This window comes from Monodon monoceros, unplaced genomic scaffold, assembly GCF_005190385.1.
Source record: "Monodon monoceros isolate NGI ecotype Baffin Bay Population unplaced genomic scaffold, NGI_Narwhal_1 Super_Scaffold_12, whole genome shotgun sequence".
NCBI classification, from domain to species: domain Eukaryota; kingdom Metazoa; phylum Chordata; class Mammalia; order Artiodactyla; family Monodontidae; genus Monodon; species Monodon monoceros.
This window is the reverse complement of record NW_021703768.1, coordinates 115715798-115730801: the sequence shown is the minus strand read 5'-3', so window position 1 is coordinate 115730801 and position 15004 is coordinate 115715798. Positions and strand designations below refer to the sequence as shown.

Genomic DNA, 15004 nt, shown 5'->3' with positions numbered 1-15004 from the left:
CAAGAAAAATCTACAACCTCATGGGACACTGACCAAAGAAAACACACCTGAGTCACAGGCACGATGGAGGAAAACAGGTCACATGTGAGAGGCTGGAAGAACGCCTATTCAGATGCTGAAGTTCTGCCTGGGAAATCTTGCTTCCTTACATTCTTTTTCTTTTTTAATGTTATTAAAGCATCCAAATATATTAACAATGAAATTCTGCCCTTCAAGTTCCAATCCATTTCTGAGCAGAGGAAAACCTAATCTGATTGTCCAGCTTAGATCTACAAGTGGGAAACAACTCTTAGGGACATGGATTACAGTCCCTAGCAGGGCTCTAAGGAATTGAGTTTGCACAGAAATTTGCTGTGAGAAGCAGCTTCGGGGAAGGAGGTTTAGAACACATTGCCACAGTGCTTTTCCCACCTGACTGAGGAAGTCAGTCTAGTCAGTTACTAACACGGATACACTGTATCTTCCAGGGGCAGAGAAATAGAAGATTGTCACACTGGAAGTGACTAGGTTAAAAGATTCATATTCTCTAAAAGCAAACCTGAAGAGGACTGATTAAATACTTCCTGGAGGGAGGACTCCATACCCCAGACATGGGTCCCTTAATCATCTCTCTGCAGTTATACTGCCCAGGTAATATCCTCAGAAAGCAGAATGTGCCTCCTGTGTATGTAGCCTAGTAGGAGATGAGAAGACAGGGTTGGGGTGGAGGAGGAGTTCTTTACCTGCAGTTTATCCTCATGGTTTGTATGAGTGTTAGAGAGATGCCTGAATTCCTGAGTCAGGCGGAAACAGTGCTTTACATGCTCTGGAGATACAAAGTCTTCTGCTACTTTTATGCAACTGTATAGATTGTGCACCTGGGAGAGGAAAAGTACAGAGGCAAACATCAGGCACTAGAGAGTCAGCAACAGGTGCAAACTGTCCATCATATCGTTTAAAAAAACACTTTAGAAATACTTATGATATTCCATTTTCATAAAGACAACAAATGCAGAAAGACTGTAAGCATACATTTATAGATGAAAACGTTAGTATTTGCACAGAAAAGGATCTGGAAAAATACACACCAAACTGTTAACAGTAGGCTACTTTCTGGAGAAGGCAGGACAAGGGGACTGAAAAGGGATATGGCATAGGTAGCTGAACAGAGACTCACCTTTTCTTTAATAGTCTCCCTTATTTAAAAATCTTTAAATAAGCATTTAAAATTACATGGAAGGGGGACTTCCCTGGTGGCGCAGTGGTTAAGAATCCATCTGCCAATGCAGAGGACACGGATTCGAGCCCTGGTCCGGGAGCACCTCACACGCCGCAGAACAACTGGGCCCATGAGCCATAACTTCTGAGCCCGCAGGCCACAACTACTGAAGCCCGCGTGCCTAGAGCCTGTGCTCCGCAACAAGAGAAGCGCCGCAATGAGAAGCTCGTGCACTGCAACGAAGAGTGGCCCCCGCTCACCACAACTAGAGAAAGCCCGCGCGCAGCAACAAAAACCCAACGCAGCCAATAAATAAATTAATTAATTTAAAAAATAAAATTACATGGAAGAAAATTAAAAATCAAAAAATAAGTTGCACTTGAAGAGCAATCAGTCTAACCCAGCCATTTATATCTACTGCCAGATTAGCAAGAAACACAGATATAAGGAAACTATGGGAATTGTGGAGCCAGCCCTACCCCCAAGTTGGAACATACCTGGTGTGGGGCTCCAGCAGGTATGAAGACGGCATCTCCCAGGAACTGAACAATGGCCCAGCCTTGCACACCATATTCCTCATAGAGTCGCTTACGTAGGGTCTGGTCCAAGTACCAACTTTGGTCATGAATTGGATCATGATCAGGGGGATTCTCTTGGCCTTGCTCTTCTCCAACCTGATCATGAAACCATGATCAAAACCCAAAGATGGAAAAATCAATAAATACATTAAGATTATTAACAGGATAAATCCAACTTGCTGCAGTAACATCACTGGTGGGCCAGAGTTTCTACTTTATTCAATATCCTCTAAGTGTGGATTCAGCCCTATGGGGCATTTTGACAGAGGGCACAGGTCTTTAATGCCAAGGGACTCCACGTGAGAAACCCTAGGCAGGCTGTCTCAGCATCCCCAGACCCTTTGTCTGTGAGCTGGGAGCCCACCCAGGGACACACCTTTCGGAGCAGCTCCCGGATCTTCTCCGCATCCTTGGCTGCATAGATGTGCCACAAAGCACCAGGTTTCTCCTTTCCATCATGAATCCTTTGCTTTGTCACCTCATCAGCATCTCCCTCATCAATTGTCTTGAGCACCTCTGAAAAGAGCAAAGTGGCACTTTTCAACGTAACCAGCCATTTCAGTACCTCTGAGTGAAGCAAAATGTCCAATTCAAACAAGTTTAGTCTCTACTATTCTCTATCTCTCTGGAGTGATATAAGGTAGAATCAAAGAATCAAAACTCACATTGGTCTAAGCTTCCTACACATGGGAAGAGCGACCCTAATCTTCCATACTTAACAGAGACTCAGCATTTTTTGGAGATGTAGTGTCCCTTTAAAACATATTTCCTGCTCAAACTGTGTAGCCATATTTTATATTCAAATTGCAGGTTATTTCCTGCTGTAAGTAGGTGGACTGTATACTTTCTCAAGACCTCTTCAAATTCTAGGATTCTGTGGATTTAAGGCCATGAAGAGTAAAGCTTCTCTGGCAAATTAAGAGGCTTGGCTTCTATTCCTTGTCTGTTATGACGCTTTAAATGACAGCCTAATGGAAAGATGTGCAGATGTGTAGCATCAAAAGCAAATGTGTGGCAGGAAATATACCAAAGTAATGATATTGATTATCCCTGAACTTTGAGATTTTGAGTTTTCTTCTTTAAAATTTTGTTTTCTAAAACTTCCGTAATTAACACACATTAATTCTACACTGAGATAGCGGAGAATGCAATGCAGCAAAATATCACTTTTATGCTTCATCTCTGTGCAAATGACCTGGCTTTATCACCTATTACCCCACAGCTGAACTGGGTGATGGACCAAGGAGGCCAGTTTCCCCTTTCTTCTTTTTTTTTTTGTTTGTTTTTGTTTTTGTTTTGTGTGGTATGTGGGCCTCTCACTGTTGTGGCCTCTCCCGTTGCGGAGCTCAGGCTCCGGACACGCAGGCTCAGCGGCCATGGCTCACGGGCCCAGCCGCTCTGTGGCATGTGGGATCTTCCCGGACTGGGGCACGAACCCGTGTCCCCTTCATCGGCAGGCGGACTCTCAACCACTGCACCACCAGGGAAGCCCTGCCCTTTCTTCTTTATTCCTCTTTGTGATGCTACATACTCAGTGTTAAAGGGCAGCATTCCCAGAGAGGGAATAACTCTGGTCAAAGATACACAAGTACCACTCTTCTCTGCTGCAATCACCCCTTTGTCTGGGCACCTACTATGCATCATGACTGGCAGAGATTTAAGAAAAACCCACTGGACCCGACTGAGGAGAAAGACACACCATTTTACTCCTGAGGCTAAACCTCACCCTGCTGAAGCACTGGGTTCTAGAAATCATACCTTCATCATGAGCACCCTCCCCGATGGGGATCCCAACATACACCATCACATTAACTGCATCGGACACATCTAAGTGAAGATTTGTTGTGCCAACTCTTCTGTCTTCTGCTGTTATCAAGCCTGAAGGTAAAAGGAAGATATGCAAGGTGAAAGGGCAATATTCTGTTGTTTTTTTTTTCTTTTTTGGCTGCACTGCAAGGCTTGTAGGATCTTAGCTCCCTGACCAGGGATTGAACCTGCGCCCTCGGCAGTGAAAGCATGGAGTCCTAACCACTGGAGAGCCAGGGAATTCCTGAAAGGGCAATATTCTGAAGAATCCATATAGACCCTACAAGTGAAAACATACTCCAAGATGTTCTTAAATGTGTAACACTGGGAGAATGACGTATATCTATTTATCAATAAATAATTCTCCTCGTCCCTTTTCTAGTGTTTTACAACTTATTTCGAGCTCAGTTGACACTATCATTAGCTTTGGCCATCGATCCAATTCCACCCTCCTAAATGATCTCTCCCCTTCAGAAGCAAAACAAATATGGGCATTATGGACACTCAAATGAAGCTTGGCTTTCACAGTGATTTAGGACATTACTGTGACTTCACAAAGAGCTGGTTGGGCAGCATGGTACTCAGACGTCTTCACTCTTATCTTGTCAAGTCTCTTAAAAGCTAAGGATCTTTGGTTGTGCTGTGCGGCATGCGGGATCTTAGTTCCCTGACCAGGGATAGAACCCTCACCCCCTGCAGTGGAAACACAGTGTCTTAACCACTGGACCGCCAGGGAAGTCCCTTGGATGGAACCTTTGAGAGGAAACTTTCTAACTACTGTGTGTGTGTATATATATATACACACATACATACATATACAGTACTGGGCCCAAAGGGCTATTATGCAAATCAATGGCAGAAGCAAACATATTCTAAACCAGCCTGGATACTGTCAACTTCTTCAGTGCCTGTCACTTTGCCCTCTATCATCTCTACACATGATCCTGACTACAAATCTCCCTCTATAGGTGAAATGGAAACAGTAGTGTCCAAAAAGGTCAATTATGGCCTCTCCCTCATACCGTAGGCATTGTACATCTTGGGGCCCAAATCGGGCCTTACAAAGTAGCTGGGTAGCCTAGAGGCTAGATTGAGTCTGCCATCTCGTTTGGTATATTCTGGCAGAGGAAGGTTCTCCATCAGATCTTCAAACCTATAAAAAAAAAAAAAGCATGAAAGATGACTTAGCTTGTTATAGGGGAAAAAGGAAAAGAGGTGGAGTTCACTTTTCTGTGATTACTTTGTGACAGCTTTAGCAAAGCACAAGTCTCTCAAGACGACTCACTGTAGTTCACTAACCTTGTTGGCATCATGTCCCGAAAATCTTCCCCAGGAGGCCAGTCCTTGAGTTTGAGCACCATTGGCTGCCCATCTTCTGACCTTAATCGCTCTGGAAGACAGAAAGCACTCCTACAAATATCTGCTGGGTTGGCTGCTGCCTGATTCTCCAGTGACTAAAAGGTTTAGAAGACTAAACTCTTATTTTCAGACTTGTAAACCCCCATAATGGATAAGGTGGGCTTTGTTTTCCTTAGCCACTGCTTTAGTACATGATAAATTTTTCCATCTCAAAGTGAAAGTGCTCCACACATCCCATGTGATCATGTGCTTAAGTCCAGGTATGCTCTGGAGCCATGTGATTGCCATGAGAGCTACCTGGTTGGCACCAGGATAGAATGCTCCTCCTGCTAAGAGGATGTAATTTGTTATTTCAGCGGTAGGGCTGGGCATATAGATGCTTACTTTGCAGTCTGCTTTTACTGAACCAGATATCAAAGCTACTTACTGCATATGATCTCGAAGCCATCCCAGAAATCCCGAACTTTCACGTCGGAAATTATAGCACAGTTCCTGCAGTTCACCAAGTCCACATCCTGGTCTCCAAATTCCTGGCTAAAGGCTTCTGGCTTCCAGAGTTCAGACTTGAGTTTTTTATGTACCCCTGATACCAGCACTGGCTGTGGAAACAAAAGTATCTCAATCAGAGTCACTTAGGAAATACTTAGGTCAGGGCTAAGGGACAGAATAGGAGGGTTTCCTGGGGACAACCTCTTCTCCACAATGATTTATTATTCCCTCCCAGTTTCACAATCTATGGATTTCAACAATGTCAGCTACAGAAAATGAAAACACTTCTACTCTGTTATTACACTTGATTCTCACTGCGGGGGGTGGGGTGGGGGGCACATTCCACAAAAATCACTTCTGCTGCCCTGGTTATCTACCACTATTTTGAGGTGAGAGGATGAAAAGCTGACAAATGCAAATTCTGAAAACACGTCCTCACATCTCAAATGAAAAACTCTCCAGACAATTCTACAACCTCCCCCCCTTCCTCACACCTGCTAATGTATAAAAATCAGGAAGTGTTATCACACTATCACACAGACTTGTATGGTCTTGAAACATTTACCTAGAAGAGTACCACCCACTTCCACCCATTTTCGCCTCACCCCATATCACACTTACGGATTTTCCTCTAAAGGTGTCATTAATGCCAGATCACAACCTCACAGGAATTTCAACTGCCCTTTTAAGAACACAGAGCTACACAGCTGAGAAATAAAAAGATCCACAATGTATTTTTAGGAATCTTCTGACTTTTAAAAATCCAAGAAAACTCGAAGTAGCAAGGCTGTCTATAACAAACTTAGTATATGTCTAAATCTCCTTAGCAAAGTGTCTCCCAGAGAGAATTGAAACTATCCTGGTAGCTATAGTGGGCAGGCAGACAGCCGACCCTGGGATCTGCTTATTCTTGCTTACCTGGCCTTGCTTCCAACACTCCCGGAAGATCTTCCAATTGTTTTTGTTGCTGGGGTCATGGAGACACAGAAGTCTTCCATCACAGAGCCAGGAGTGAGAGGTATGGGGGTCCAGCACATTTAACCCCATCACCATCTCCTTCACTTCCTTTTGGGTATCAGTCAAGTTACAGGCCCGCTTTGCAGCATCTGAGGTTTTCTTATTTTCTACCACTGAGGCAATGATGTGGTCAAGGAAGTTGGGGAGGCTGGCCTTGTTCTTCACTCCCTGCCAGACACAAACCCATCAGGTTAGTATGACTGAGGCACCATCAGTAGAGTATTCAAAAACAGTCTCATAGTTATATTCACACGGAGCTCTGATCTACCTGATTAAATTTCATAAAAGTTAATTGTAAAGTCTTTTGTAGTTGGAGGGGGGAGCCTATTAAGTCACTATCTTACATTTCCCTAGCCTTCATATTTTGCTTTATATTTATGAAAAAAAAGTACAGAAAGGTCCCCTCTACTGCAGGAGATTTGAGATTTAAGAAATATCTTTGGCATTCAGCCCCGTTTTAAGCATATGCACGTAGACTGCAGGGATCACAAAATGCTGTAACTGAGTGAGAAAGATCATTTATTTTGAGGTTTACACATTTTTTTTGGCCAGCATGCCCAAGGGATATACTTCAATTAAGTAACTGAGGTGACTTATCAAGGCAGTGATTTTTTTTTACCAGGGAGTGTACCCCAATAAACAGTTGTACCAGAGTACCCAAGATAACTATATATTCTGAAAGCAGTCTCCTACTCCCCAGTCCGTCCCCTACCAAGAATCTCTCATTTGTTTCAGCTGGTGGGAAAGCTCAGGCCCAGAGATGAAAGTGACATACCTAAGGTCATAGAAGTGAAGGAAGGGGAGGGCTTTTGTAAACTTGATAACACAATGTCTGAAGTATCACTAATCATGATCTCTACAGAGTATATGTAATCATATAACATCCTGGGAAAATTTAAAAAGAAAAAGGAGAACTGGGAGTTGGAGCAGTACAAATAAGACAGAGCTCAAAGTAATTTTTTTGGTCATTTATCCAAAAGAGAAACAAATAACCCACATTGTACAAGGCTCAACCACCCACAGTTCATCAAATTTCAGTCATTAGTCATAAAATAGAATGAGAAATATATTTGTGTACTTGTTTGAAATGATCTCTGGAATATATAAACTGAAAATACAAAAGCAATGTATAAAAACATCTGTGTAAAAAGGGGGGGGGAACTATATACATATTTTAACATCACTGAAAGGGCAATCATGAAACAATGGTCACCTACAGAAAGGGAGGCAACAGTGGGAAGGAGACTTTTCACTGTATTTTTAAAATATAAATTTTGTACGTTTTGAATTTATTAGTTCAGTAAATGCTTACTAAATATTTATGTATCAAACATTGTGGCACTAGGAATATAGTAGTGAATAAAACAGACAAAAATGGGGAATTCCCTGGCAGTCTAGTGGTTAGGACTCTGCTTCCATTGCTGGGGGACCTGGGTTCGATCCCTGGTTGGGGAACTAAGATCCTGAAAGCTGTGCAGCACAAAAAACCCAAAAAAACAAAAAACAGACAAAAATGCCTTTAAGTGGAGGTGAGGCAGAAAATAAATAAAACACAGCAAGTCAGATGGTAATAAGTGTTATGGAAAAAGTGCAGGGCTTCCCTGGTGGCTCACCGGTTAAGAATCTGCCTGCCAATGCAGGGGACACGGATTTGAGCCCTGGTCTGGGAAGATCCCACATGCCATGGAGCAACTAAGGTCGTGTGCCATACTACTGAGCCTGCGCTCTAGAGCCCGTGAGCCACAACTACTGAGCTCAGGTGCCACAACTACTGAAGCCCATGCACCTAGAGCCCGTGCTCCGCAACAAGAAGCCACTGCAATGAGAAGCCTGCGCACCGCAAGGAAGAGTAGCCCCCACTTGCCGCAACTAGAGAAAGCCCGCGTGCAGCAACGAAGACCCAATGCAGCCAAAAATAAATAAATAAATAAATTAAAAAAAAAAAGTGCAGAGGAAACAGACATGAGTGGAGGATGGGAGTAGAATGGACTTTTAAAAAGGGTGATCTAAGAAGAAGGCTTACTGAAGAGGTGACATTTCAGGAGGGAGGAGAGGAAGTTGATTAAGAAGCAGGCCATGTTGTGACATGGGAAAGAGAGTTCTTGGTGGAGAAAAAGACAAGTGCAAAGGCTCTGAAGAGAAAGCATGCCTGGCCATGTTCAAGAAACAGCAAGAAGGTGGGTGTGGCCGGAGCAGAGTGAACAAGAGGGAGAGTGGTAGTTGAAGTCAGGGAAGTGAGGGGAAGATAGGGCTGGAACGTTATAGTCCACTGAAAGGACTCTGCTTTTATTATGAAATTGGAAGCCCTCGAAAGACTTTAGGCAGAGGTGATATAATGTGACATACCTTAAAAGGACCACTCTAGATGCTCTGTGTAGAAAGGGAAGAAATACAGAGGACCTCTAAGGAGTTTACTACAAAAATTCAGGCAAGAGAGGATGTTGACTCAGACTAGAGAGGAAGCAGCGGAGCTGATGAGAAATGGGTGCACTCTGAATACATTCTGATGATCAAACTGAAAGGTTATGCTAACAGATTAGATACGAAATGTGAGAGGGGAGTCCCAAAAGACTCCAAGATTTTTCGCCGAGCAATTGGAAGCCACTGACCAAGAGAAGCAAAAAATAAAGGAGATGCAGGCTCACAGGCAGAAGAACAGGAGTGTGGTTTTAGAGGTGTTAGGTTTGAGGCGTCTATTAGATACCCAAGAGAGTACAATATGAATGTACTGCCTACGTTTAAAAAAAATTTAATGTCTGTTATTGTCAAGAAAATAAAGTGATTTCTGCTGATGATTGAAAAACTTCAGTCTCAGTTTCTACTGACTTCCTAACATGGCACAAAAGGTTTACTACTTAAAAGGATCTCAAACATTCCCAAAATTTAATATAAAGATCGATCTTGTCAGCTGGACTGATAATGTGGAGGACACAAGTCAGTCATATACCCTCTAACCCAGTTATCAGATCTCTGATGGTTCTTTCATGGAAAAGCAGCAAAGGCTAGAGTTGTAGAGAGGACACTTACTGCTGAGGATGTAGAGAAGACCGGGGGGAAGGGTATGCCTGTGTCCAAGGGGGTTTGAGGAAGCTTTCCCGGCCCGGAGTGGAGGAGGTCTCGAAGGCTAGAGCCTTCAGTTTTGTTGTTGGAGGCAGTGGGACCCAGTAACAGACTGTTAAAAAGCTTTGGAGTCAACGGAGAGACCTTTGCAGTGGAGTTGAATGAGTCCAGCCCAAAGGGTGAATGAGACTCTTTACTGAGCACCGACCTCAGGGACCCTGCTTCTGTAAGAACATAACCAGGAATAGCATTAGGCACAAGGAATACCCAGCAGGCAACTGACTCCTAAAAATCAGCCAAGTGGGAAAGAGGAAAGACTTTCCCCTCCCCTGCCCCCCAAACTACGTACGGTTTGTCTGGGCCAAGCCTGACGAGCTATGACTATGGCAGGTCTCATGGCCAAGGAGCTCTCCTACTTCTTCCTTTCTTTTCCAGATCTGGATTTCAAACTTCCTTTTGTTCCCATCCATCTTTCGTCTCCCTCCCTTTCTAAGACAGTGTTGCTTCAAGTGGGTCTCCAGAATACTTGTATTAGAATCACCTGGAGTGCTTGTTAAAAATGGAGATTCTTGGTCTTACTCCAAGAGATTTTCACTTAATAGTTCTGGTGGGGCACAGGAATCTGCATTTTTAACAATTCCCCAGGTGATTTTGTGCCCACTGCAAAACAAGTGTAGCCCTCCTGGCTAGTAATACTGGCTATCAGGGCCATTTGGGAAGCTTGTTAAAAATCTTATATTGATTCTGACTAAAGAGGTTTGGGGTAGAACCCAGGCATGTGCCTTTTTTAGAAAGCTCCACTTCTAGAAAGAAGTGGAAAGAGATTCCCTCATTTTACATGATCAGCCAGAGAAAGCAAGTGGCATGTTTCAAAAATGTGGATGGTAATGTGTGAGTTTGAAGAATCCCAGAATAACTCAAGTGTTCCACCCACAGGCAGGGCAGAGGCTTGTGTTAATCTCACCTTTTGTTTCTTCCTTAGCCTTCTGAGTTGCTAAATCCGCCAACCAGTGCAGGGCAGAGGAAGGTGGGCCTGTGTCAGGGCAAGGGGGCCTGATGGCTTTTAGCTCACTATTGCTATTTGACGCCGAACTGTCTGCTTTCAGAGGCTCGTCAGATCTGATGTCAGTACTGTCGGCTTTGGCAACATGGTCAGTCTCTGGTTGTGTTACCGATGCAGTTCCTCCTCCACCTGAGAAGGTGGTTTCATTTCCAGAAGAGGCACTAGGGTTTATGCTAGGAAGCTATAGCACAGAACGCCAACATGATTAAAGTGTTGTCCTTGTGTAGAAAAAATACAATGCAAATAGTAATGACAGCTGACACTAAACAGGTCTGGGAAAGCAACTGTCCCATAAACTGCTATTTCACTCATTCATTAATTTAACATACATTTGTTGAGTCCTACAATGTGACAGAAACTATGCTAGGTTCTGTGGAAAGAGCAGTGAACAAGACTTGAAAATAAAACAGTGTTTTTGTTTGGCATGCCTGAGGCTCAAATTCTGCACTGGCAAATTGGTGATTAGAACTTGACCGCATAGAGCTATTCTGAGGATTAAATGAGATAGTACTGATATATGCAAAGAGCTCAGAATAGTGTCTGGCACACATAAATGCTCAATAAAATGGTTATTATTCTATTATTGAATTTTCCAGATGATTTGCTCTAATATGTCAACTCTACTGAAAAGATATTTTGAGATCTCTCAGCATTAATCCCTGTACCTCTTATTGATCATGTGTAGCATTCCTGGAAAGCCCTCCGAATGTAAGAGGTGTGTGTGTGGTTTTTTTCTTTTTTTAAAATAGCCTCTTATTCAAAATAGTCACCATCACACCAGAATGACCTCCACCTCTGACAAAGCAATGAGAAAATCACTGCCTCTCTGTGAAGGCTTAGGACTGCTTTCAGGGTAGAATGATCCCAGATCAGCAGGCTAATATTCATATTTCTTTCCTCAGTACCTAACATGACAAGGCAGGGACCATGCACACAAATAGGACTGTATTCCTAATTACCTTTTCTGTACTCTTCACCTACACAAGGAACCTGAGGTACAAATCTTGACAAGATGCAAAGAATCTCTTTGTGCTATTTATCAAACAAGCCTGAATTGGTTTTAAAGACACATGAAGAGAAACTCATACCAGTCAGGGGGAATTTAAATCCCTTGAGTAACTTCTGGGGCTCTCTCTAGACAGGCCTCCCCATCCCCTAATTCCCCAGGAATCTGACAGCAGCCTGGGACAACAGAGGTGAAAATGAGGCACTTCCTGGTACAAAGAACTTGAGTTTCTCTCAGTTGTACCTATACACACCACTTTACCTGTGACATCCCATTAGTGACAGCAGGTCTCAACACAGATTTGTTCTGCCGGCTAATACAAGGGCAGTTTGCTTTAATTCCCCACTTGCCCCGGGCAGCATGTACCATGTCTCCAATATTGTAAAGAGCTGGAAAAAAAATAACAATTAACCTTAGAATAATTGTATGTGCCAGGTATTGTGCTAAAGACCTTATTTACATTATCTCTCTCAAGCTTTACCACAAGTCAATGAGGTAGCAGCTTGTACCCTCAATTTTTTTTTTAAAGTTATTATTTTTTTAATTTTATTTATTTTTTATTTTTGGGTGCGTTGGGTCTTCGTTGCTGTGTGTGGGCTTTCTCTGGTTGCAGTGAGTGGGGGCTACTCTTCGTTGCGGTGTGCGGGCTTCTCATTGCAGTGGCTTCTCTTGTGGAGCACGGGCTCTAGGCGCGTGGGCTTCAGTAGTTGTGGCACGCAGGCTCAGTAGTGAGCACAGCCTCAGTAGTTGTGGCGCATGGGCTTAGTTGCTCCGCAGCATGTGGGATCTTCCCGGACCAGGGCTTGAACCCTTGTCCCCTGCATTGGCAGGCGGATTCTTAACCACTGCGCCACCAGGGAAGCCCAGTACCCTCAATTTTTGATGATGAAACTGAGACTCAGAGAAGTTAGGTTATTTGCGTAAGTACATAAAGTTGGTAAATGAAAGTACCGAGACTTTAACCCATGTCTATCTAGCACTAAAGTTCTGTGCACGCTTAACCACTAAGCTACACTCCCTCCCTCCTCTAGTAAACGTTAACAAGGTGTCCTTTAGCAGAAACTCTAGGGGTAGATTCCCTATTGTTCAAGCGTATGTAAACATTTTGAATTGTATACTTGAGATTTACTGTAAGTTATACCTAAAAAAAAAATAGACCAATGTAAACTTTACACAAACATTTAATCAATGCTTAGATCAGCAGGGAGCAGGCATCTGACCACTGCTCTCAGGGAGCTCTTCTGCTCAGATGCACTGGGTTATAAAGATCCAGGGGGTGGCTCCCCAAAGTGGAGAAGAATATAGGCAGAGGATTCACCAACTTCAGTGTGTGTATGTTAATGGAACTGTGGAAGCTGGAAACAGCCTATCTGGAGGAATCAATGAAGTAAGCTGCCACAAGACCATTCATTCCTACTGTTAAGCTGCCTTCTTCATGGATTCAAGAGCTTTGATTAGCTTCAGCTGGATTTTTATAAACCTAGAACCAAAGGTCTTTCTGGAAGCCAGGGGACTGGCTTTTTCTTTCTTTCTTTTTTTTTTTTTTGCTGGGCCACACGGCTTGTGAGATCTTAGTTCCCCGACCAGGGACTAAACCCAGGCCCTCGTCACTGAGAGCACAGTGTCTTAACCACTGGACCACCAGGGAATTCCCGGACTGACTTTTTCTATTCTGGTCCTGCCGACCATAGGAATGTAAAATGACATCTGAAAAGCAACCAACCCCTCCACCCAGAAAGGTGAGGCAAAGTGGGTGCAGTGGCTGCATACAATCTAACATTTCTGAAGATTCAAATTCTCAGGGAAATCTAGTGAGGCTTAAAAAGAGTCAAGCTGAGATAAACCATTTTACCAAATATTATGGTGTGTAAATTACAGCTCAATTAAAAATATCTTTTTTCCCCCACCAAATCTAAAAAAGGAATTCCTTTACCTGTGCCAGGGATGATCTGTGTGGGCATGAGATTCTCTGGTTCATGGGACTGCCCCTTTGCACACTTCAACCAGGAGAAAACCTCTTCATCACCTATCTCTTCTGTCTCTGAAACAGAAATGAAATGACTTTACTTATTTTATGAGGGTCACAAGATGTATCTCTCTCAGTAAGTCAAGAGTTTCAGACTTTACAGGCCAATTTTTTCATGGGTCAAAGAAGATAACAGCTAACTTTAAAAAATACTGCTACACTGAGGTATAATTTACATAAAATTAATTCAACAATTTAAAGTGTACACTTCAATGAATTTAGACAAATGTATATAGTTGTAGAAACAGTACTACATTCAGGATTTAGAACTTTTCTATCCCTTCATAAAGTTCCCTTCAGCACTTTACAGTCAATACCGTTTCCTCAACCCCTGGCCACCAACGACCAACTTTCTAACACTAAAATTTTGCTTCTTCTAGAATTTCATATCACTGGAAACATATGGTATGTCATTTGTCATTTGTGTTGGGCTTCTTTCATTTAGCAGTGATTTTGAGATTCATCCATATTGTTGCATTTATCAGTAATTCATATCTTTTTATGTCTGAGTGCTGTTCCATAGTATGGATGTACCTTATTGTGTTTACCCACTTATCAGCTGGTAAATAGTTGGATTGTTTCCCATTATTGGCTATTATGAATAAAGTGCTACAAACATTCAAGTACAAGCCTTTGTGTGGACATATTTTCATTTCTCTTGGAAATACCTAGAAGTGGAATGCTAGTTTATGTCTAAATTTATAAAGAAATGGCTATACTGTTTTCCAAAGTGATGGTACCAAATTGCATTACTATCAGCCATGTTTAATAAGTTTTAGTTGCTCCATATCCTTGACAGCACTTTTGTACTCTCAGTTTTAAAAATTTTAGCCATCCTAGTGGGGTTGGTGGTTTCTCATTATGGTTTTAATTTGCATTTCCCTAGTAAGTAATGATAGTTTTTTCCCATGTGTTTATTTTCCATTGATCTATCTTCTTTGATGAAGTACCTGTTCAAATATTTTGGCCATTTAAAAACTGGGTTTTGGTGGGGACTTCCCTGGTGGCGCAGTGGTTAAGAATCCGCCTGCCAACGCAGGGGACACGAGTTTGAGCCCTGGTCCGGGAAGATCCCACATGCTGCAGAGCAACTAAGCCCATGCACCACAACTACTGAGCCCGCGTGCCACAGCTACTGAAGCCGACGTACCTAGAGCCTGTGCTCCGTAACAAGAGAAGCCACCGCAATGAGAAGCCCGTGCACCGCAACGAAGAGTAGCCCCCTCTCTCCGCAGCTAGAGAAAGCCTGAGAGCAGCAACAAAGACCCAACTCAGCCAAAAAAAAATAAATTTAAAAAGTAAAAAAAACACAACTGGGTTTTTTGTCTTCTTGTTATTGAGTTTTAAGAGGTCTTTATTATAGATGCAAGTTCTTTAGCAAATATGTGATCAGCAAATCTTT

General features: G+C 42.8%; 1 protein-coding gene across 2 annotated transcripts in view; it reads right to left on the bottom strand.

The window, feature by feature from the left end:
- KDM3B (lysine demethylase 3B) overlaps positions 1–15004 on the bottom strand; it is a 59216-nt gene that overhangs the window by 2549 nt on the left and 41663 nt on the right. For both annotated transcript variants that reach the window (XM_029216396.1, XM_029216397.1), the window contains 12 exons: positions 13510–13617; positions 11838–11965; positions 10472–10751; positions 9475–9731; positions 6349–6615; positions 5369–5540; positions 4882–4972; positions 4605–4735; positions 3535–3654; positions 2153–2292; positions 1696–1872; positions 723–857 (listed from right to left, as the gene is read on the bottom strand). In XM_029216396.1, coding sequence (XP_029072229.1) covers positions 723–857; positions 1696–1872; positions 2153–2292; positions 3535–3654; positions 4605–4735; positions 4882–4972; positions 5369–5540; positions 6349–6615; positions 9475–9731; positions 10472–10751; positions 11838–11965; positions 13510–13617 — 2006 coding nt within the window. The remainder of the gene's footprint in view (positions 1–722; positions 858–1695; positions 1873–2152; positions 2293–3534; positions 3655–4604; positions 4736–4881; positions 4973–5368; positions 5541–6348; positions 6616–9474; positions 9732–10471; positions 10752–11837; positions 11966–13509; positions 13618–15004) is intronic.